Source organism: Carassius gibelio, chromosome B4 (assembly GCF_023724105.1).
Source record: "Carassius gibelio isolate Cgi1373 ecotype wild population from Czech Republic chromosome B4, carGib1.2-hapl.c, whole genome shotgun sequence".
Lineage (NCBI taxonomy): Eukaryota > Metazoa > Chordata > Actinopteri > Cypriniformes > Cyprinidae > Carassius > Carassius gibelio.
Window position 1 is genome coordinate 5736925 of NC_068399.1, and position 23673 is coordinate 5760597.

The 23673-nt window shown below is 39.2% G+C and overlaps 1 protein-coding gene across 3 annotated transcripts in view; it reads left to right on the forward strand.

Annotated features, from left to right (window-relative positions):
• LOC127955972 (gastrula zinc finger protein XlCGF57.1) overlaps positions 1-22663 on the forward strand; it is a 34668-nt gene extending 12005 nt beyond the window's left edge. For 2 of the 3 annotated variants that reach the window (XM_052553692.1, XM_052553693.1), the window contains exon 3: positions 4332-5756. In XM_052553692.1, the coding sequence (XP_052409652.1) occupies positions 4332-5650 (1319 nt within the window). In that variant the 3' untranslated portion in view covers positions 5651-5756. Of the gene's footprint in view, positions 1-4331; positions 5757-12469; positions 13127-16911 lie in introns of those variants that run through there. The other variant, XM_052553695.1, reaches the window with a different exon arrangement.
• Positions 22664-23673: the final 1010 nt, after the last annotated feature.

Genomic DNA, 23673 nt, shown 5'->3' on the forward strand with positions numbered 1-23673 from the left:
CAGGTTTTCAAAACAAATCCTGCCCATTTGCTTCTCAAAACTACTCAAAAACTAGCCCAATCGCGTTTCCAGGAGGGCCGCGTGCAACACAGGAACCGCTGGCACAATCAGAACTCGTTACGTATTTCTGAAGGAGGGACTTCATAGAACAAGGAAGTCATCAGCCCGTTTTTATGACAGTTAAAACGGTGGTATACAGATAAGTGACTAGTGTGAAAAAATACTGTTTTTTTTTTTTTACATGCGGAACATGAACACGTTATATTGCACACTGTAAACACAATCAAAGCTTCAAAAAAAAAAACATGACCTTTTAAGTTAAATTTTCAAATACAGTGCCTTCTCCTACTGCAGCAAGTTTAGTTTTTCTTCCTGAAATTTAGCACAAGTTAATAAATAAGTGACAATTTTGTTCTTTTTAACTCCCTGGGTGGAAATAGTACTTTATTTCAAATTCAGTATTTCCAATTATGTTCACAAGTTTATTTCGTAACTTTGAATGGAAACATAACCATTGGCTGTATGTATATGAATGGCAACTTGGTTAGCTTTGTAAACAGCAAGTTGGTGATAGGAATAGGGATTGTGTTTAAAACTTTTTTTTTTTTTTTTTTTTTTAATAAAGTATAGACTACATTTTTATTCCCTACCCTCAATAATGCTAAGTTTAATGATGTCCCGAAGTACTCCAAAAGTTTGAATTGCTCAGTTCGATTACTTTTCAAACTTTTCCAACTTAAGACATAACTGACTGCATTTAAGTGAAAATTCACCAAGAAGGGCATTTTGACATTTGGGACTGTATTTCCCCATTTAAGTGCATAGTGTATACTTGTCTGTTGAATCTCAGATCAAACATGCAAGGAAAGTCACCACACTTTAAATGACAAAACAGAATGCAGCATTGTTTTCATAATTATTGGAAGTCGAAATAAAATGAAACTATTAATTCTATTCTATTAATTAAAAATTGTTGTTCTTGTATTCAAGGCTTTGTCTGGCGAAGCACCAAAATGCATCTGCGATCTATGATTCCATACTCTCCTCAAAGGGCTCTGAGATCGGTAATCAGTCTCTTTTAACCGTCCCTCGTTGTCATTACAAAACAAAAGTTGGTCGGGCATTCGCTGCCACAGCTCCCAGACTCTGGAATAGCCTGCCTATTAATGTGAGGCTTGCTCCTTCGCTGACCAGTTTTAAATCTGCCTTGTTTTAAATGTATAGCACTTTGGTGCAACACTGGTTAAATGTGCTTTAAAAATAAAAATGACTTGACTAGGGTAAGACATAACAGAAATTGGATTAAAATTGGATTAAACATACATTGCCATGAACTGAAGGAAAATAGTGAGGATCCCCCCGTCTCAACACAAAAAAAGAGGTTGGATTCAATTGCAGTACAATCAAGGTTGTATTCAGAGTCTCAACAGACAATAAGTAGATCGAGGAAGATCATGTCTGGCTTAGTGATAGGGTAGTACAGGGACGCAACCACACTGAAGATGGCGGAACAGTAACTCTAACCCGGAGACGGGAGGTCAGGTATCAGGAAATAAGCAGTGAACCCATGAACCATGACACCCCTTTGCTAGTTAGCAAACAGATGTTCAAATATATGCAGACAGGTGTTCCCAATTACAAACAGACATCTTCAGATAACGAACAAAAATAACCTTTCCAAACTATAAAATTAATATGGCCACTCCACTTGATCGAAAGCTTTCTGTACATCTAATGATAAAATTAAGGTGTCAATGTCACATTTATGCCAAATGCAAATTCCTATTCGCATTCCTATTCACGATCATTCTGGTAGCACATGAAGACAGCACCAATGAAAACAGGTAGAGACAGAGATAGCTTTACCAACATTAGCCTTACAGAGAGCCAAGAAGCTCTTTTGGAAAACAAAATATAATGCGTGATGGTTACTTTGTATGGAGCCTGGACATTTGCGCACAAAGCGTTGGTATTGATCCCTTTTCCAGAAGCTATTTTTTCAAGATATTTCCTTCAAAAATTAAAGTTAATCACCGTGTCCTCTGTGGTCAATGGAGACTCCTATGTTTGTTGGTGCATCCCAAAACACTACACTTTTAATGGCTCTTTGGCGCCGTCTGTATCTCCAGCAGCTACAGCAAGAGAACAGTAATGGCGGACTGGAGCTTCTCACTCTGGGCTGTGTATATGCTATTAGAACAGAGTGCGTCGCAAATGGGCTGGACGCCCTCATCCTGAAAGCCACTCAACTTGCACGTGTCAGATTATGAATTCATTATGAATGTGATTTATGAATAGATTGTGAAGATTAAATTTGTCCCGTTTCATTTAATCTATGTATCATTATAAAGATCTAAGCCTCAAGCATCGATGACAGATCGCTGTTTTTCAATGGAAAGCATATAAAGACTGTATTTGCTACATTTGTGTAAGCAGTACACATACAAACATGAGCAATAGAAACTCTGTACATACCAGATCAGTCGTAATAAAGAGTCATAAACACATCCACAGCTGTAAATCCCGGTTTAGTTAAAAAGGTAAGGGTCCACTGAGCGACATCTTATGAAGCACGTTTAGTCCAACAGAGCCATGTGTTTGAGTGCAAATGAGCCCAAATCAGCTCGCTATTACTGCATGATCACGGCTATCAAAGTGAACACATCTATATGAATAGAGAGAGAGGATTATTTACTCTATGGCACATTTGTGTTATTAACATCTGTATAAGTGGCCATCAGCACATATTTGCATTGTAGTTCATTGTAAATTGTGCATTTCTAGCAATCTCAGGATTTTCTGTAATTGCCAAACAAAGTTTTTATTTATTTATTTTTTCTAGTGCTCAAATAAATCCCTTTATATGATGTCTAAGTTTCTGTCTAGTGTTTTATAATTGAAAAAAACTATGCAGTGGTATGTTTACTGACTAAATAGTTTGTAGAAGCCTTCAATACTATTGGGAAATATATTTTCTTATATTTGGAGGGTGGGGGGGTTTAGAAATAATCTCAGAAAAATATTTGCAGGAGTCTCATTTTTCATGATATCTTATTCAGATTTGAAATAGAAACTCATGAGACATGTGGCTTTCAACCCATTACTTTTCTAGATTGCTCCAGGACTCATTTCATGTATTTTTATATCAAATAAAAAAAATATTTAAGTGTGGTAAAAAAAAAATTCAAGGCACAACGGTGTCTATAACTTTTAATATTTTTGAGCATTATCAAATCTGGTTGATGAAAAGTAAAGCCCAAAGGGTCTTCTTTCCAAAGACACCAAAATTACGTTTGTAACACACTGAAGTAGGAAACTGTTACAATTATAAGTTAGGTAGAGCACTTTTAGCTGTGATTCCAATAATGGGGGGTGCTGGCTAACTATACGCAGGGGTGCACATCATTTTTTCAGTCTGGTTCTCATAAGAGAACCTGGAGATTTGGTTTGGTCCTCACACTGCATATAGCGTGACCCAATAAATATAACTATACAAAAAAAAATTATAATAGTTATAATATTACTGCAATTTTTTAAAATAAAATAATAGTAAATAAACTAAATAATAGTGTGTGATAATATTATAAAAAATAAAAGGCAGTCCTAGTATTAAATACAAGTACATTTATTTTATAGTAAACTTAAAAATAAAATGCTAATATTTACTACTACTTTCTTCGTTTACCTCTTTAAGAAGAACTGCTTTAAGTATTCCCCAATTTTAAGTCGATTTGGATAAAAGCGTCTAAAAATAAATAAAAGAGTTTTCATCATATTAAAACTTAAAATCAGCAGGCTTTTATTTTGGGAGGTTGCCGGCAAGTAAGTATACGTGCTTTCGGATTTAGCGCTGCTGCTGATTAAAGAGCATCAGTGGATGAATGTCACAGTTTTGCATTGTGCTTTGAAAATGGCATGGCATAGCCTAGATTTATACATTCAGGTTGAAAATAAAACTTATATACTACAGTTTGTGATCTAAAATGGTAATTGTGTATTAACAGTGGTCAACCATGTCGGTACGCAAATGCGCTGTCAGAACATATTTATATAATGCATTTTTATTTTGGTCGCGCATGCGGACCACTTATGTACACCCCTGACTATACGTACATGCCTGATGCGGTTTTGTTTCTAATTAAGCTTAACTTAGTTAAACATGAATTTCATTATTTTATTGTTTTGAGAAAATGTTGCCTGTGGCCTCAGGAGAAGAGCCAAAAGCTTTTTCCCCCTAACTGAAATTATGCCTTTTAAATTCAAATATAATGGGAATACTGATGATGTTTAAGTACAAACTATTAACTTTTATTTGTCTCTTTTCACTGCAGACCTGATGGCACTTAAAGAGGAGAATCAAGAACTGAATAAAATTCAAGAGAAATATCAATATGAAAAACGTGATTTCAAAACTGAAGAAGAATCGATTAGTTCCTCACAAACTGAAATCAGTTTCTCAACAAAAAAAGCTCAAAAACCACAAAGTACAAACTTTCATTCCAGCATGAGAATTCACACTGGAGAGAAACCTTTCACCTGCCAACAGTGTGGACAAATTTTCAATCAGAAAGGAAGCCTTACAATGCACATGAAATTTCACACTGAAAAGAAACCGTTAATATGCCCTCAGTGTGGAAAGAGTTTTACACGGAAACAACTCTTTAATGTCCACATGAGAAATCACACTGGAGAGAAACCATACACCTGTAAACTGTGTGGAAAGAGTTTCACACAAAAACATTACCTTAATGCCCACATAAAACGTCACACGGGAGAGAAACCTTGCACCTGCAAACTGTGTGGGAAGAGTTTCTCATTAAAAGGATATTTTAAGACTCACATGAAAACTCACACTGAAAAGAAGTCATTAATATGTCCTCAGTGTGAAAAGACTTTTACTGAGAAAAAATTCCTTAAAGCCCACATGAGAGTTCACACTGGAGAGAGACCTTACACCTGCAAACTGTGTGGGAAGAGTTTCACACGTAAAGGACACCTTAAGATTCACATGAGGATTCACACCGGAGAGAGGCCTTTCATATGTGTTCAGTGTGGAAGGAGTTTTACACAGAAAAGTTTCCTTATTGGTCACATTAGACTTCACACTGGAGAGAAGCCGTTCACCTGCCCTCAGTGTGGAAGGAGTTTCACCCTTAAAAGAAACCTACAGGTTCACATAAGAAGTCACACTGGAGAGAATCCATTCACATGTGATCAGTGCGGCAGGAGTTTCAGATACAAAGACAACCTTAACTATCACATCAGTATTCATTCAAGAGAGAAGAGTTTTAAATGTCATCAGTGTGAAAGCAGTTTCACAGACACAAATCACCTTCAGGATCATGTTAAAATTCACACTGGAGAAAAACCTTTCATGTGCCATCACTGTGGAAAGAGTTGCTCAAAAGGAGGACACCTCAAAGATCACTTGAGAACTCACACTGGAGAGAAGCCTTTCACCTGCGAACAGTGTGGAAACAGTTTCAGTGCCAAAAGAACCCTAAAGTCTCACATGATGATTCACACTGGAGAGAGACCTTACAAGTGTCCTCAGTGTGAGAAGAGTTTCAGAAGTCAAGGCAGCATGAAACGTCATTTGAAAACACATTCTGGAAAGACATTGCAGTTTTCCGAGTTACAAGAGTTTTAGAAAAAGGAGCAATTTCTACAATCATTTGTGCATTCTTTCTGGAAAACTATTTAATTGCGGTCAATGTAAGAAAACCAAATAAACATTCATGTGAAAAGTCAGCAAATGGTAGACTCTGCTTGTGTCTTTGGTTAAAGAATATTGCAAGAAAAGATTCTGTGTGAAATCTAGGCTACATTCACACCACAGCTATAATGTAATTAAAAGATTAACGGGGGGGGGGGGGGGGATGGGGGTATAACAAGAAGTGGTGTAATATATTGAAGTAAAATACTTAAGTACCATACTTAAGTATTTTTGGGAGTATCTGTACAGTCCTGGCCAAAAGTTTTGAGAATTACATAAATATTAGTTTTCAAAAAGTTTGCTGCTAAACTGCTTTTAGATCTTTGTGTCAGTTGTTTCTGTGATGTACTGAAATACAATTACAAGCACTTCATACGTTTAAAAGGCTTTTAAACATCACATTTATGCAAAGAGGCAGTATTTGCAGTGTTGGCCCTTCTTTTTCAGGACCTCTGCAATTCGACTGGGCATGCTCTCTATCAACTTCTGGGCCAAATCCTGACTGATAGCAACCCATTCTTTCATAATCACTTCTTGGAGTTTGTCAGAATTAGTGGGTTTTTGTTTGTCCACCTGCCTCTTGAGGATTGACCACAAGTTCTCAATGGGATGAAGATCTGGGGAGTTTCCAGACCATGGACCTAAAATTTCAACATTCTGGTCCCCGAGCCACTTGGTTATCACTTTTGCCTTTATGGCACGGTGCTCCATCGTGCTGGAAAATGCATTGTCCTTCACCAAACTGTGGTTGGATTGTTGGAAGAAGTTGCTGTGGGAGGGTGTTTTGGTACCATTCTTTATTCATGGCTGTGTTTTTGGGCAAAATTGTGAGTGAGCCCACTCCCTTGGATGAGAAGCAACCCCACACATGAATGGTGTCAGGATGCTTTACTGTTGGCATGACACAGGACTGATGGTAGCGCTCACCTTTTCTTCTCCAGACAAGCCTTTTTCCAGATGCCCCAAACAATCGGAAAGGGGCTTCATCGGAGAATATGACTTTAACCCAGTCCTCAGCAGTCCATTCACTATACTTTCTGCAGAAGATCAATCTGTCCCTGATGTTTTTTTGGAGAGAAGTGGCTTCTTTGCTGCCCTTCTTGACACCAGGCCATCTTCCAAAAGTCTTGGCCTCACTGTGCATGCAGATGCACTCACACCTGCCTGCTGCCATTCCTGAGCAAGCTCTGCACTGGTGGCACTCCGATCCCGCAGCTGAATCCTCTTTAGGAGACGATCCTGTCGCTTGCTGGACTTTCTTGGACTCCCTGAAGCCTTCTTTACAAGAATTGAACCTCTTTCATTGAAGTTCTTGTTGATTTAGGTGCAATCGTAGTAGCCACAATATCCTTACCTGTGAAGCCATTTTTATGCAAAGCAATGATGGCTGCACGCGTTTCTTTGCAGGTCACCATGGTTAACAATGGAAAACAATGATTTCAAACATCACCCTCCTTTTAACATGTCAAGTCTGCCATTCTAACCCAATCAGCCTGACATAATGATCTCCAGCCTTGTGCTCGTCAACATTCTCACCTGAGTTAACAAGACGATTACTGAAATGATCTCAGCAGCTCCTTTAATGACAGCAATGGAATGCAGTGGAAAGGTTTTTTTTGGGATTAAGTTAATTTTCATGGCAAAGAAGGACTATGCAATTCATCTGATCACTCTTCATAACATTCTGGAGTATATGCAAATTGCTATTATAAAAACTTAAGCAGCAACTTTTCCAATTTCCAATATTTATGTAATTCTCAAAACGTTTGGCCACGACTGAAGTTTGAGTTTTTCTATTTCAGGCAACTTTTATTTTTACTCCACAACATTTCCTAATTAAAATGTATACTTTTACTCCAATACATTTCCCCTACGTATATTTGTTACTGACAAAATAGTTAGAAAGTAAGAAAACAGACTGCAGGAAAGCAGGTTTGACGAGTCAGTGCACTGGCGTTTGTCCTGTAGAGCGAAGTGTATCTTTATGGATTATGATTATAATGAAATTAGTTGTTTTTTATCCTCAGTGCACTGGCGTTTGGCCTTTAGAGAGAAGTGTAGCTTTATGGATTATGATTATAATGAAATGAGTTTTTTTTTCCCAATTTGTCATTTAAAGCCTTCTATAGATATATATTTGTCATGTCCTTGAGGCATGTATTCACTGAGTTTCAGTTCATTATTGTGAAGCACTCCTGTTCAAGACCAGATGGCAGAAAGCGCATCATGATTATTTTCTTTATTTTATAAAAGCACAATGTTTTGTTGATATTGTAAGTGCACAAAAATAAACATAGACCCTTGACAGTTATGAATGATGCATTACTCTTTCCTTTATGAGCAAAAATGACAGCATATCCACTGAAAAAAATGCAAGTGATTGTGCTGGCATCTCCCATGTCCTGCAGAATGCGCTTTAGCTACCACTCTCTGCACAAACTATTGGATACAGCGCACATTCATCTAGGTTTAATGTTTAAACATGCTTGAACTGTTAAATGTCTATAGATTTTATTTTAGGAAAGTTGTGATGATTTGAGAAGACTAAATTTATCAAACAAAGGTTTACTGTCTGGCGCTGGCCGCTTGGTCATTAAAAAAACCCACCAATTCACAACAATATCTCAACAAATTGGATAATGATGACATGCCAATCAGCTAATCAACTTAAAACACCTACAGAGGTTTCCTGGGCCTTCAAAATGGTCTCTCAGTTTTGTTTACTAGGCTACACAATCATGGGGAAGACTGCTGATCTGACAGTTGTCCAGAAGACAATCATTGACACCTTTCACAAGTAGGGTAAGCCACAAAAATTTATTGCCAACAAAGCTGGCTGTTCACAGAGTGCTGTATCCAAGCATGCTAACAGAAAGTTGAGTGGAACAAAAAAGTGTGGATGAAAAAGATGCACAACCAACCGAGAAAACCGCAGCCTTATGAGGATTGTCAAACAAAATCAAAGAAGCTCATATCCCAAGTTACTTGAAGTCCAGTGTTAAGTTTACACAGTCTGTAGTGATTTGGGATGCAATGTCATCTGCAGGTGTTGGTCCATTATGTAAAAAAAAAAAAATCCAAAGTCACTGCACCGGTTTACCAAGAAATTTTGGAGCACCTCATGCTTTCTTCTGCTGACAAGCTTTTTTAAGGTGCTGATTTAATTTTCCAGCAGGATTTGGCACCTGCCCACACTTCCAAAAGCACCAATAGTTGGTTAAATGACCATGGTGCCTGTGTGCTTGACTGGCCAGCAAACTCACCAGACCTGAACCCCAGAGAGAATCTGTGGGCTATTGCCAAGAGGAAGATGAGAAACAACAGATCAAACAATGCAGATGAGCTGAAGGCCACTGTCAAACCTGGGCTTCCATATCACCTCAGCAGTGCCGCAAACTGATAATATCCGTGTCATGCCGAATTCATGCAGTAATTAAAGCAAAAGGAGCCCCTACCAAGTATTGAGTACATGAACAGTAAATGAACATACTTTCCAGAAGGCCAACAATTCACTAAAAAAAATTTTCTTTTTTTTTTTTTGGTCTTACGATGTATTTGATGTATTTTGCATGACATTCTAATTTATTGAGATGCACCTGTATACACAGGGTTAGGCTTTAGTTGGCCTCCTGGAGAAAACAGACCCTTTATGCAAAGATAAAAATATTATTTAGGACATTCTTCATCCAAAATTCTTAACTCTGCAGGGAACTGACAAAATTAATGCAAACATTGACCTGTCTCCGCAAGATTCGGCTAACCCTTTCTTTCGTTGTGCCTGCAAAGAGCAGCATGTGACCGCCAGCCCCAACGCCCATGGGAGAGTGCGGACCCACATGTGGGGGAAGTCGTGGCCTAATAGAGAGTCGGCCTCGCAATCGAAAGGTTGTGAGTTCGAGTCTTGGGCCAGTGTCCTGACATTTTATCCTACCGTGTCAGATTTTCCTACCCGGGTTTACTGTGCACACGCACATCAATATTGAATCCTTTGTCTCATGCTAAACAACGATATTTTAATGTATCTGCATTACTGTAAGGGTAGGTTTAGGGTTGGGGTAGGTGTAGCCTTTAATAAAAACGCAATCTAATTGGTAGAAAATAATATTTATTGTTGGTTTCCTGTAACTGTATCCCTTTTAGCTACAACCGCGAATATAACGCATAATTACTGTATTTGCAGTACTGTAAGGGTATGATTAGGGTTGTGGTAGGTGTACACGTTAATAAACCATAACTTTACAGTAGCATTTTTCGTTGCTGAATTGTACTACCCACTGTTTTAGTGGGAGGTAGGAAAATCTGACAGCGTAGGACAAATCGACAGAACACCGGCAGGAATTGTGGGTGGGGGGAGTGCATGTACAGTTCTCTTTCCACCTTCAATACCATGACTTAGGTGCCCTTGAGCAAGGCACTCCCACCACCTACAATTCCTGCAGGCCCAAGACTCGAACTCACAACCTTTCAATTGCGAGTCCGACTCTCTAACCATTAGGCCACGACTTCCCACCAAAGACCGAATTAAAAGAGTTACCCTGGCAACAAATCTGTGTATATATCTATTAATCTTTTTCCTCAATGTGGAAGTAAGCCTATGGGTGAGATTTTTACATCAGGATAAAGGTGGATAATATAGAACTGGATTGCTCATTACGTCATGAAAGTGAAGTCGCCACACCACTATCTTGGTAATCCTTAGTGTGCATAAACGTTCTATTTAATTGATAGGAAATTGTATGATTTTAATGAGAAAACCACACCTAACAAGTCAGCATTCATAAATCTGAAGTATCTCTGTACATTATTACAATCATACCTGTCAACACTCCCGTTTTTCCCAGGAGTCTCCTGTATTTTTTTGATTACTGCTTTGCACGCTCTTGGCATTTTCTTGATGAGCTTCAAGAGGTAGTCACCTGAAATGGTCTTGAAGGAGTTCTCTGAGAGATGCTTAGCACTTGTTGGCCCTTTTTCCTTCTGTCTGCGTTCCAGCTAACCCCTAAACCATCTGGATTGGGTTCAGGTCCGGTGACTGTGGAGGCCAGGTCATCTGGAGCAGCACCCCATCACTCTCCTTCTTGGTCAAATAGCCCTTGATGCCTTCAGTGTGAATCTACAATTTCCATAGTCATGAAAATAAAGAAAACTCTTTGAATGAGAAGGTGTGTCCAAACTTTTAGTCTGTACTTTATATAATGTATAAAATATATTTTAAGTCCAATTGAAATCAAAATTGACAATATTTACTTTGTTTGCCTAAATTGATAGTTTTGAGGTGAACAATTCATCAATGCAAGTCAATCCACACAAAAAATTTTTGGCTTTGTAATCTTTAATTAAAAATCTGAAAATGACCGTCCCCTCAGCATTGGAGGACCTTCCCTGATGATGTAGGATTGACGGTTTGGGTGTCTGCTTAGCACCCGTAACCACGCCCCTCCAACTGACAGTAGACAGGCTGCCTGTGTGTTTGAAAGCATTGACAGCGCGTGAAAGAAGAGATGGCGAGGAGGTGCATTTTTAGTTGTGGCACTCCCAAATACTTTTACCATTCCCTTAAATTCCCTCGATACGGTCCAGATTGATTGATTGAATGCTCGAAGGATAACAGAGAGGTCACGGATGTGCTCCAAACACTTCACACGCGAATGCTTCAAAAATTGGACAGAACACAAAATGGGGTTTGTGAAATATCTGTGCACACACACACAGATCCAATCAGGTGCTAGTTGGAAAATAAAGACACGCCCACTATTATTCCTCATTTAGTATTCCGTTTCTCTCAGAAATACATCACAACACTGGAGAAAAGTCATTTTCAACTTCCGGTTGACGCAGACTTTAAACAAACGACAAAGTACTCATTCTGAAATATGAAGAAAGATTTATGCTTTGTATACACACATACCTTTATTTACCTTGTACAGTTATTAATGGTTTTTATTTGTTATTTGACACTAAGTGCAAATGTTTCAACAATGATTTTAACAGAATTCATTTTGAAGCAGGTAATGATTTAAACGGTGGTTTAAATAATTATGTTCATAGAGAAAAAGGCTATATTTTGTGTTTGATCAGTTACCGGTGTCATCAGTGCGCTGCAGACACACCCACCTAAACGATTTAAATACATTACATAACCTGCCCCAAAAGACCATAAACACTGCAGATAACATCTGAAGTAAACATTAATTTACATACACATAACATATAAAACTAATCCCGTTTGACAGATTTCCTTCAAATTTAGTTATTTTAGGTCAGCAGTTTGAATGTAACTCAATTGGTGCTCTCTGCTGGTAGGGATTACTAACATGGCGAATCGAACACTTCCGGTGCCTTAAACTGAAGTCTATGACCAGCATTTTGTCCAGATGTGTGAGTGCTGAGTGGAGGGTAGTGGAGATGGCATCATCGGTCGACCAGTTGGACCGATAAGCAAACTGGAAGGGGTCCAGGGAGGGGGTGGGGTAGACTTGATATGGTGCATGACTAGCCATTTAAAGCACTTCATGAGAATAGAGGTTAGAGGAATAGAGGAAGCAGGATGGAGACTGCTTCTTCGGGACTGGAATGGTGGTGGTAGCTTTGAAGCATGTGGGGACAACAGCCTAAGTGAGATGTTGAAAATGTCTCTGAAGACATCAGTGAGTTTTGACCGACTACTGAACTAGGGAGCTGATTGAGACTCATCTAGAGATTTAGTTTGCATTTATTTTTGAGAATAATTTACTTTATTTTCTTCTTAAACAGGACAGTGTCCAAACACAGAGAAAAACGACTTCTGAATCAACTGAGATCGACGTGACACTGTTATAAAGATGCCGTTTATTAAAGAGGAGAATGAAGACATGAAGATTGACAAAGCTTTCAGAGTCAAACATGAAGATACTGAGGAGCAAACAAAGATGGAGTTTATTAAAGAGGAGAGTGAAGAAATATTCAGAGTCAAACATGAAGATACTGAGGAACAAACAAAGATGGAGTTTATTAAAGAGGAGATTGAAGAAATATTCAGAGTCAAACATGAAGATACTGAGGAACAAACAAAGATGGAGTTTATTAAAGAGGAGAGTGAAGAAATATTCAGAGTCAAACATGAAGATACTGAGGAACAAACAAAGATGGAGTTTATTAAAGAGGAGAGTGAAGAAATATTCAGAGTCAAACAAGAAGATACTGATGAACAAACAAAGATGGAGTTTATTAAAGAGGAGAGTAAAGAAATATTCAGAGTCAAACATGAAGATACTGAGGAACAAACAAAGATGGAGTTTATTAAAGAGGAGAGTAAAGAAATATTCAGAGTCAAACATGAAGATACTGAGGAACAAACAAAGATGGAGTTTATTAAAGAGGAGAGTGAAGAAATATTCAGAGTCAAACAAGAAGATACTGATGAACAAACAGGTTGGTTTTCATTCTCAAAGCTGAACTCACTCATCTGATTCTTATTAAAATGTCCAGCTCTACAGAAATGAATGAATGAATGATATTTATGAAGAATGTCACAGACATATTAAGATCACATGAGTAGACAAATACTAACACTGTCTTCAAATGCAGCTGTGAAGATCCTGCTATTATATTGGGCATGTGTTATTATGACATCATGTAGAGGCGGAGCTATGGGTGGCTCATCTTGATTGACAGCTTGCCCATCCAGTCAAATCAATGGAAATTCATATATTTTATATTAAAAAATTTACTTTTAAATTCTTCATTAATTTTTAATGTGATTTGTGTTATGTATTTAATTAAAACTAGCTTATATGTTAATACTGACAAAAGTAATATGCTAATTAGGATCTTCAATTGTATAGCTCCAGTAATAAGTTGTTTTTCCCGCCAATAGCTGGATATCTGGATTCCAATTAGCAGCTAAGCAGACAGTGCAGTTCTTTCTTACAATTACTTAGTTGCTACCATACTTTATTTTTCTCCTTTAATAGATCAAATATCCCTGAGCACCTAAGCATTGCAGGTGTGTTGCATATCTCAGAGTCTGCACGCCAAGTGATGCACACAATCAAATTCTACACTTATTTACCACCTTAAATCATATTTTTTCCTCTCTTTTAATCCATTATATAGCATGTGTTCCATGGCACCTAAATGCCATGTGCCTGCCACAAGAGCTCTCACTGTTTACAGCCACCGAACACCATGATTGATTCCTGTCATTGTTAATATTAAGTTATCTTATTTTGGCTGTGGCATGTTCTGTGAACAGACGTCTAGTTCTGACTGTTTAAGTGTCATCTGGGGCAGGGTAGCAGTGTTTTCTATATGATCATGGGCATCAACCAGAGTGTAAACAGACCAAGGCTACGTTCACACTGCAGGCAAATGTGGCCCAAATCTGATTTTTTTTGCAGATCTGTTTTTATCAGGGCAGTGTGAACAGCACAAACCGCCTGGAAACTTCCACATGTGGTACTAAATTTGATCCATGTCAGATATTTTGAAATGCAACCGCATTGTATTATACTATTGTATTATAGCCACAACTCTACAAACAAAATATGCAAAGGATCATCATAAAAGTTTCAAATCACTTTTTTTTGTCACATTCTTCTCTTTATCTTATTTTTTTATATTTCCCGAGCATAATTTTGCTGACTTCTGCAGCAGATCACACCATAAATAAACATAAATAAACATCATCAAAGTAGTCCATGTGACATCAGAGGGTCAGTTAGAAGTTAGAAACTGAGGTCTTACGGGTTTGGAACAACATAAGGGTAAGTTATTAACAGTGTTTGGAATAACGGTGTTTAAAATAACGAGGTTAGGTAACAACGTCATTTTTTCAGTAACGGGGTAATCTAACAAACTACTTTTCCCGCCGTTACCATTACTGAAAGTTAAATGTGGCGCGTTACTATGCATTGATCTAATAAACTATGCAATCTGAACGTACCCCTGGCTCACACAGAGAGTGTGGAGGTGGGTTAAAAAACGAGATAATTGATTATGATTGGCTAAGGCAGAGTCATGTGTTTCATGGCAGCCAATCAGAGCCAGTGTTTTTACACGCATGCCGGCACACGCGACAGACATTTGTTGCATGCAGTGGGGACATTATTATGAATTATAATGACTTAAACTGATTTACGCATTGTTTTGTATCGCGCCGCATAAACATAAAACCATGTCTGCATTTTTGATCAGAGAAACGACAAACAACAAACACTACTCTTCACCAGAGGTTCTCAATTCCAGTCCTCGCGCCCCGAAACTCATATTTCATATTTTGTGCATATTTTGCTCATCTCACTTCGTTAACACACATAATTTAGATAATCCGCTCATTAGAAGTGAGCTCCGAGCATGAACTGTGTTCCCATTGACATGATCCCTTTAACATTTAACAGTGTTCATTTTTTCTCCCTACTCCCTGAGCTGGGAAATCTGTTAAAGTTAACTTCACTTTGGAACATTCATTCACAGATTTGGCTGCGTCTTCACACACGGACAAGTGTGACATCATATACCTCTGTAAATAAATACAATTTAAATTAACCTCTTGTACACGTCAATTCACTTTGAATGGAACATATACATTCGCTTTGAACTGGAATCATGGAGTAATATTCTGTGATGTCCACTTCGCAGGGCACTTACGTTCGAATAGATCAAACATCTGAAGCGGTAAGAGAAACAAACTAAATGTGCAGAGCAGGGGGGCGCGAGGACTGGAATTGTGAACCGCTGCTCTACACAGCTCAAAACTTGCTCATCATTGACAAATCCTTTATATATGCAAACGTATTTGCAGACTGTGAGACCGAACAGCCTGCATTGTAGTCTTCTCTGCCAGGATCAGGAAACAGTCCTCCATAAAATGTGCTGCACACACTCGAATATTTGGCTTGAACTATTCTGGAACAGTGTCATCAATACAACTTAACCATTGATTTGTAGCTGTGTCTTCTTTTGGAAGGCCAAACTAAGTAGTTAAGCAGACGTAGACAAGTGGGGGCGTTTAAACAAGGTGTTTTAGGAGGGTGTGGACAAGTCATAACTTTCATAAAGAATATTTCTTTGAGTTTGAGACTTTAGTCTTTGCCACTTTACAGATCTTCTTTATGCACCGAGAGCTTGTAACACTCCAAAGAGAAAGGAAAACGTGAAATCGCATCACATGACCCCTTTAAAGTCCCTTTCACACTGCGGTTCTGGCAAATACACGGGTAAAGTGTTCCGGCAATTTTTCCCCGGTCACTAGATTTTGGACTTTCACACTGCCAGTGATTTACCCGGAATATGTGCGTGCTTTCACACACAACCCGTAAAGGTCCCGTAACGACACGTGACATCAGCCCGAGACGTGTAATGTACGAGTCGAAAAAGCTAAGCATGTTATACTTTCACTGAAGCAAGCGAACGATCTCGGCGTCAGCGCGGAAAGTGAGGAACTAACTGATCTCTGCTTCATTACAGTTTGCAGATATTTTTTTGTCGTGAACGTTGATCTTCCTTCAAAACAGCTGGTAAAAGAGTCACGCGATAACATGCATCATCACTACGATACGCCATTAAATCTGGCTTTTGTTCACACAGCGCTTGCCCCGGGATTGAACCCAGCAATGTTACTAGGTCCCCGACCAGGGTTCAATGCCAGAATCAATCCCGGGACGTGGTTGCTTTCACACAGAAGGCAACCTGGAAATTTGCCGGGTCCGACGTGCAGTGTGAAAGGGGCTTAAGTATTGGCAGGGGCTATTTACAGTAAGTCAAAATACCATATTTTCTTAGCGATGAAAGTATTTTTTTTTTTGCAATATGCTATTTACATTGTGCAAATAGCTACAGATTGTATTTACGCTGTTAAACTAGCAAGATTTTCTGCTATTTTATGCCCTAGTAGGCATAATAAATAGTATATATAGATCAGTCTATATCTATTTCCTGAAGTCAGACATAAAAAAAAATCTAGATAATCTATATTAATTGTATTACGGTAAACTTAAACTCTGTAGGCAGAGGCGGACAGTAGTGAAATTATTTACTCCACTTTAAATGTACTTTTCAAGTGTCTGTACTTTATCATAGTGTTTTCTTTCTAAAATTTTACTTCACCCTGGTGTAGAATCAAGCCATAAATGCATTACATATCTAAATGTTGATTGCTTTGTGCCGTTAAACTGGGGTTAACTTTTATTTGTTTTTTGTTTTTGTTTTCACTTTAGACCTAATGGCACTGAAAGAGGAGCAGGAAGTACTGAATGAAATTGAGGAGAAAGATCTTCCTGATTTCATAACCGGAGAAAAATATTTTTGTTCCTTAAAGTCTAAAAAGACTTCTACGCAAAAAAGAGTTCAAAAGACAGGAACTAGAAGTTGTTTCACTTGCTTTCAGTGTGGAAAGAGATTCAATCAAAAAGGAAACCTTGATGTCCACAGGCAAATTCACACTATGGAGAGCATGTTTACCTGTGAACAGTGTGGAAGCAGTTACACTCATAAAAGAAGCCTTAACAGGCACATGAGAATTCACACTGGAGAGGTACCTTTCACCTGCAAACAGTGTGGAAAAAGTTTCAATCAACGAGGAAACCTTGACAGGCACATGAAAATTCACAACAGAAAGAAGCCTAACAGATCCCCTCAGAATGAAAACAGTTTCAATCAAAGTGGAAATCTTGACGTCCACAGGAGAATTCACACTACGGAGAACCTTTTAACCTGCCAACAGTGTGGAAGGAGTTTCGCTCGTAAAGGAAGCCTTACCAGGCACATGAAAGTTCACACTGGAGAGAAGCCTTTCTCCTGCCAACAGTGTGGAAAGAGTTTCACTCATAAAAGAAACCTTACCAGGCACTTGCAAATTCACACTGGAGAGAAGCCTTTCTCCTGCCAACAGTGTGGAAAAAGTTTCAGTCAACCTGAACACCTTAAAGCTCACTTCAGAATTCACACTGGAGAGAAGCCTTTCACCTGCAAACAGTGTGGAAAAAGTTTCAACAAAAAAGAAAACCTTAATTGCCACATGAGAGTTCACACTTGAAACAAATCCTTCACCTGACATCTATGTAGAAAAAGTTTCAAGAAAAAAACAAAACCTTTTCGTCCACATGTGAATTCACACTATGGAGAGACTTGGTTGCACTCATAAAGGATACCTTAACAGGCACATGAGAATTCATACTGGAGAGAAGTTTCAACCAAAAAGGTAACCTTAAGTACCACCTGTGGATTTATTCAAGAGGAACCGGTTTAAATGCCATCAGTGTGAAATGTGTTTTGCAGAAAAAAAACAAGAACTAGGAATCATGAAGGGAAATAAAAGAGACCCGTCATGTGCCATTACTGTGGAAATACTTCCAGAAACAGCAAATCTTGAGTTCCACATAAGCTTGATGATGGCATACCATCTTCTATAGAGCTTCTTTACAGCTGAATCCCATCTTGCAACATTGACGTTACCTAACTGAATTCACTCAACACTGAACTGATTCTAATTGAATTTAATTGAACATTGCTGCCTTTTGTAGAACTGGAAACAACTGAATTTGTCATTTCAAACATTGATGTCATTTCAAATTGTTTATCTTCAGTTATTGATCTGAACTGACTTGAGATTAATAATCACACTTTTTTTATACCTGCTTTACAGTAGAATCTGAATTGCCTTTATTGATTTTTGAAATTTCTCTGTTTATCTGTGATGTGGTTTAATACTCTGTATTATATAAAGCATAATAGCTGACTTGACATGAGTTCACACTAGAGGGAATTATTTCACCAGCCCTCAAAACCCTGATATACTAATTTCATTTCCATTCTTCTCTTGGGTTTAAAAATAAGAATAGCCCTGCGTATATTAGCTTCAACCCTTATTAAACATACCAGATCCAGCTAATCATGTCCTTCAGGGTTATTTAAAAACTACAGGTAGTTGTGTTGGAGCCAGAGTTTTGCATCCCTGATGTAGTACATCAGTAGGAAAGGCTGTAATTGAATGAAAATCAGGGAATCATGCTAAATTCAGCATCAGAGTAGCTGCTCAATATGTCACATTTTTAGATATTTGTGATCCTCTCTGTGAAAACCCCGTTAATTTTGAATACGCTGTAGCTGCTCATTTGTGTCCACCGTCTACATGCTCTAGACCAGCCTTTGACCAGCTTCAAACAAACGGCTTACGGGTCATGACACTCAAAACTGCTCTGCTTTTGGCCTAACTATTGGTCCCAGACTCAGTTCCTGGAGGGCCACAGCTCTGCAGTGGTTAGCTCAAACCAGCTTCAAATTACACCTGCTTGAAAGTTTCCAGTAATCCTGGGGCCTGTTCCATAAGCCAGGCTTTTTGACAGTTGATTTGGTTCAAAATAAGTCAGAAAACCTGAAATAAACCTAGCTTATTTGGTAAACTTTTTTATGAAACAGGCCCCTGAAGACCTTGATTACCTGGATCAGCCGAGTTTGATTAGGGTTGGAGCCAAACTGTGAAGAGCTGTGGCCCTCCAGGAATTGAGTTTGAGACCAATGGTCTAAAGAGTAGGTGTCTTGCAAGCGCTGCCCGTCAGTGCTTCCTGTCTTGAGTTTGGACCCAACAACTGTAAATTTGTTCTCCAACCATGCAGCGGTTATGTACATAATGTGCTCTCAACACCATTCAGAGCCCAGGTAATTTCCCAGCTGGCTCTCCCTGCAGTGGATGCTGAGCAGGGTCCTAACTTACTGTATTCAGTTCAGACACTCAGAGTGTACGTGAAGCACTCCAAGTCATTCAGACAAACCGCATACCTTTATGTGCTATGGAGGAAACTCTAAAGGGCTGCCGGTTACAAAGTAGAGACTGTCTCGCTGGATAGTACTGTATATGCTATTGTCCTGGCATATGCCTCAGGTGGCTCGCAATAGCCGCGTTTCCACTGTCGGGCCAAAAGCAGGCATGTTAGTGCGTGATAGCGCGTTTCTAATGTCTTTTCTGGTGCTTGATCGTGCTTCGTCTGTGCTTCCTCAGGGCAAACAGTTGGGTCCAGAAGAGGAGTTTATCAGCATCTGGAGAATGTCAGCATGGGTTTTTTTTTTACATAAAGCTGACAGCTATAACACCAACATTAAAAACTTTTAAAAATAAGTTGAGCTCAAAACTCACTTTCAGTCAGCCGCGTGTTTGAAATAACTTGATCCGATGTGGATTATAATCAGCATACAAGACAGAAATACTTATAAGCGATGCATAACACTATGCACACAAGACATTAACATTACCATAGTAAACATGATAAATACAATGACTTAAGCCCCGTTCACACCAAGAATGATAATTATAAAGCAAACTATAAAGATAACGACGATATTAGCGTCCACACCAGCGAACGATATTGTCTGTTAATTCTGAGCGCACATGCGTCTGCCGCTTTAAATCCTCGAGCTCGTTATAGCAGAATGGATTTTTATTGGATGTCAATGTTTGTATAGTTCATCAGGTGGAAAAAAATCGTTCTGAAAATGATGACGTGTTAGCCCCGCCCGGCCCGTTTAAAAGCACTGGCTCGCACTGACCCCATAGTGGAAAAGTGGCTTATTCTCTATAGGTGTGAGGGCCCATTCCACCAGAGGAATGGCCACCTCCTGGGCGTGGTCCTGCAGTATCTCTTTTGGTGAGATTTGTGCAGCCTCTGGCTGGTCGTCACTGTCCACCCAGATTTTATAATTTAGATTTCTTTGTTTTGCAGGCATGAGTTTTGTCTGTTTAATCTGCCTATTTCTCCTCAATGGTGGAAATTGTTATGTCTGTAGTTCTTAGCTGTGGCTTGGCTCTATTTATATATACCGGCAGCCATATCACCCTGGAGACCAAGACCGGTTGCCCACTGAAGCTAAGCAGGGCTGAGCCTGGTCAGTACCTGGATGGGAGACTTCCTGAGAAAGCTAGGTTGCTGCTGGAAGAGGTGCTAGTGAGACCAGCAGGGGGATGCTCACCCTGTGGTCTGTGTGGGTCCTAGCGCCCCAGTGTAGTGATGGGGACACTATACTGTCAACAAGCGCTATATAAAATGTAAGGAATTACTATTATTATTGTAGTGTGTATACAACAGCCATAGATTTGTGTGAGCTAATTTACAGCATCATAGGGATGTAAAAACTTCTACTATAAAAGCTGCACATACTTTTTTACAGGCCCTCTGTGAGAAAGTTGATCCTTTCCTGGCAAACCTAACCTTGGACCCCCCTGTCAAATAGGTGCTGTGCTCTATTTGGTTGCTTGCAAACCAAGAGAGATTCAGGGGTGTTGCAGACCAGTTTGATATGTCAAAAGGAACCCTTAATAATATATTTTCGGGCATTTGCAAGGTCCTTTGTACACTTGACAAATTAATACATTTGATGGCACAGAGAGGATGAGTTTGCAAACCTGGCAAATAGCTTTCAGGAAAAAACTGGCTTCCATGGAGTAATTGGAGAAATTGATGGCACACACATTCCCATACCAGCACCCACACTCCATAGAAACAGTTACATGAGCAGGAAAGGACATGCAAGTATTCAACTCCAAGAAGTGTTTACATCACAGATGATGTTCCTGGATGTGTACACTGGTTGGCCGGGGTCTGTGCATGATGCTAGGGTGTTTCGGAACTGTCCATTATATGGCCATCTCCAGGATGTAATGAGAAGTGACTACCACCTGCTTGGAGACTGCATTACACCATATAGAGATAATGGGCACTTATCCCCGGCCAATAAAAGCTTAACACACTCCACAGCTCAACAAGAGTTGTAATTGACAGGGCATTTGGCCTTCTAAAGGGGAAATGGAGATGACTGAAGTACTTGCCCATGGAAGACCTTAAAAAAGTACCAATGGTTATCTGTTAGCCACATGTGGTTTACACAATTTCCTCTTGAGGGAGGGAGGCCCACCAAATGGAGGATTGTAAAGAAGTGGATGGCAATAACGACAATGATTTTGAAGCAGGACAACCTGAAAATAGTTCAGGTAACAGAAAAAGGGATGAACTTGTTTTATTTTTGGTGGAGGGTGATTAAAGTGTGTTAAACTAATTTGTTTGTGTTTACCTACGTTTTCAGCTGGTTTTGTTTAATAAAAGAATGGAAATAAAATATTGAATAACAAACCAGTAAGGTGAGGTGATCAAGATCGCATGGATGTCCTTCAGCATATATACTGTACATCAGGGGCGGCGTTAGGGGTGGGCTAAGGGGGCTGGAGCCCCGAATGTTTTCAGTAAAGCCCCGAATGTTTTTATTACCACCATGCCATCAATGAGTTTTCATGCCCAATAAAGTTATTTATATTAGAATTTAAATAAATAAATAAATATCTCTCGACTCTCACGTCCAAAGTGTCTGTAAATTTACCCAAGTAAGTTATGCGTTGTAATTCACACCCAACAAAAAATGCCCACTGATTCTAGTGCTTATAACTGACATTTAAACTGGCCAACCATCGATGAGCGTCTGTACGATCCAGCCAATGAAATGAGATCTTTTTGAGGCAGGCGGTTTGTTGGCGTGTAGTATTTTACTAGATCAATTTATTTGAAAATTAAAATGTATATTTCAAAAAAAATCATCTTCTTCTTCTTCAAAAAAGGAAGTAAAACCCCCCAGCCAAAACACTTGAAAGCCAAGATACAACAGCTTCAGGTATCTGTAACTTTTAATCTTAGTATTATATTTCTTTTTCGGTTTTAAATTGTGTCTCATTTAACGTTACATTTTGAACATCTAACAGTTAACGGTTGCGCAGCACAGTCTTTAGGACACACACACACACACACACACACACACACACACACACACACACACACCGCTCCGAACTCCCGAACTGATTCAAATGATTTGCGATCCCCAAACTGACTCAAATTATTCGCGAACCCGCTACGAACTCACAAACTGCTTCAAATGATTCACGATCCTCAAACTGATTCAAATGATTTACAATCCCCAAACTGACTCAAATGATTCGCGATCCCGCTCCAACTCCCAAACTGGAATCAGATTACTCAAATGATTCGCGATCCCGCTAGGAACTCCCAAACTGCTTCAAATGATTTGCGTTCCCCAAACTGACTCAAGTGATTCGCGATCCCGCTACTAACTCCCGAACTGACTCAAATGATTCGCGATCCCCAAATTGACTCAAATGATTCGCGATACCGCTACGAACTCCAGAACTGATTCAAATTATTTGCGATCCCCAAATTGACTCAAATGATTCGCGATCCGGCTCCGAACTCCCGAACTGACTCAAATGATTCGCGATCCTGCTACGAACTCCCGAACTGACTCAAATGATTCGCGAACCCACTACGAACTCCCGAACTGACTCAAATGATTCGCGAACCCGCTACGAACTCCCGAACCGACTCAAATAATTTGCGATCCCAATACACATGCTATAAAAGTGTGCACATCCAGAGAAATAAACAGTAGATGTTCATGTTAACAACTTCTTTAACTTGAGCAAACGCTGCTAATACATATACATTTGTTAATAAAGTAAATAAAACGAAAACATGAATGTTTTAATGCCACTGAAAAAAATAAACGATCCACTCGAAAGTGTCTGCTCATCATGACTGGACCTGGATCAGTGAGCTGCGAGACAGTAAAAGAAATGGACACAGCGACCCCATTGGAACTCAATTGAGACAAGTGAAGCCCATTTTTAGCGTTTTTTAGCACTTCCGTTTCTGACTCGCAGACTCAAACGAAGCTTGAGGATGTCAGCAACCTGTCTGACAGATGTAAATCTTCTAGTAGCTGTGCGTGCAAACTGCCATCGTTAATCTTGCAGAGACAGCGAGCTTGAGCGGGGAGTTCTTTGTCGTGAGTGAGCAGGAGTAAGTATTCTGATTAATTATTTTGTATAGTATTTTAAAATGTAACGCCAGTGCGCCATATTAAGTTAATTGCCTGCGAGCTTCTCCTCCTGTCTGTAAGGTAATGCAACAGAGAGTCGAGTGGTTATG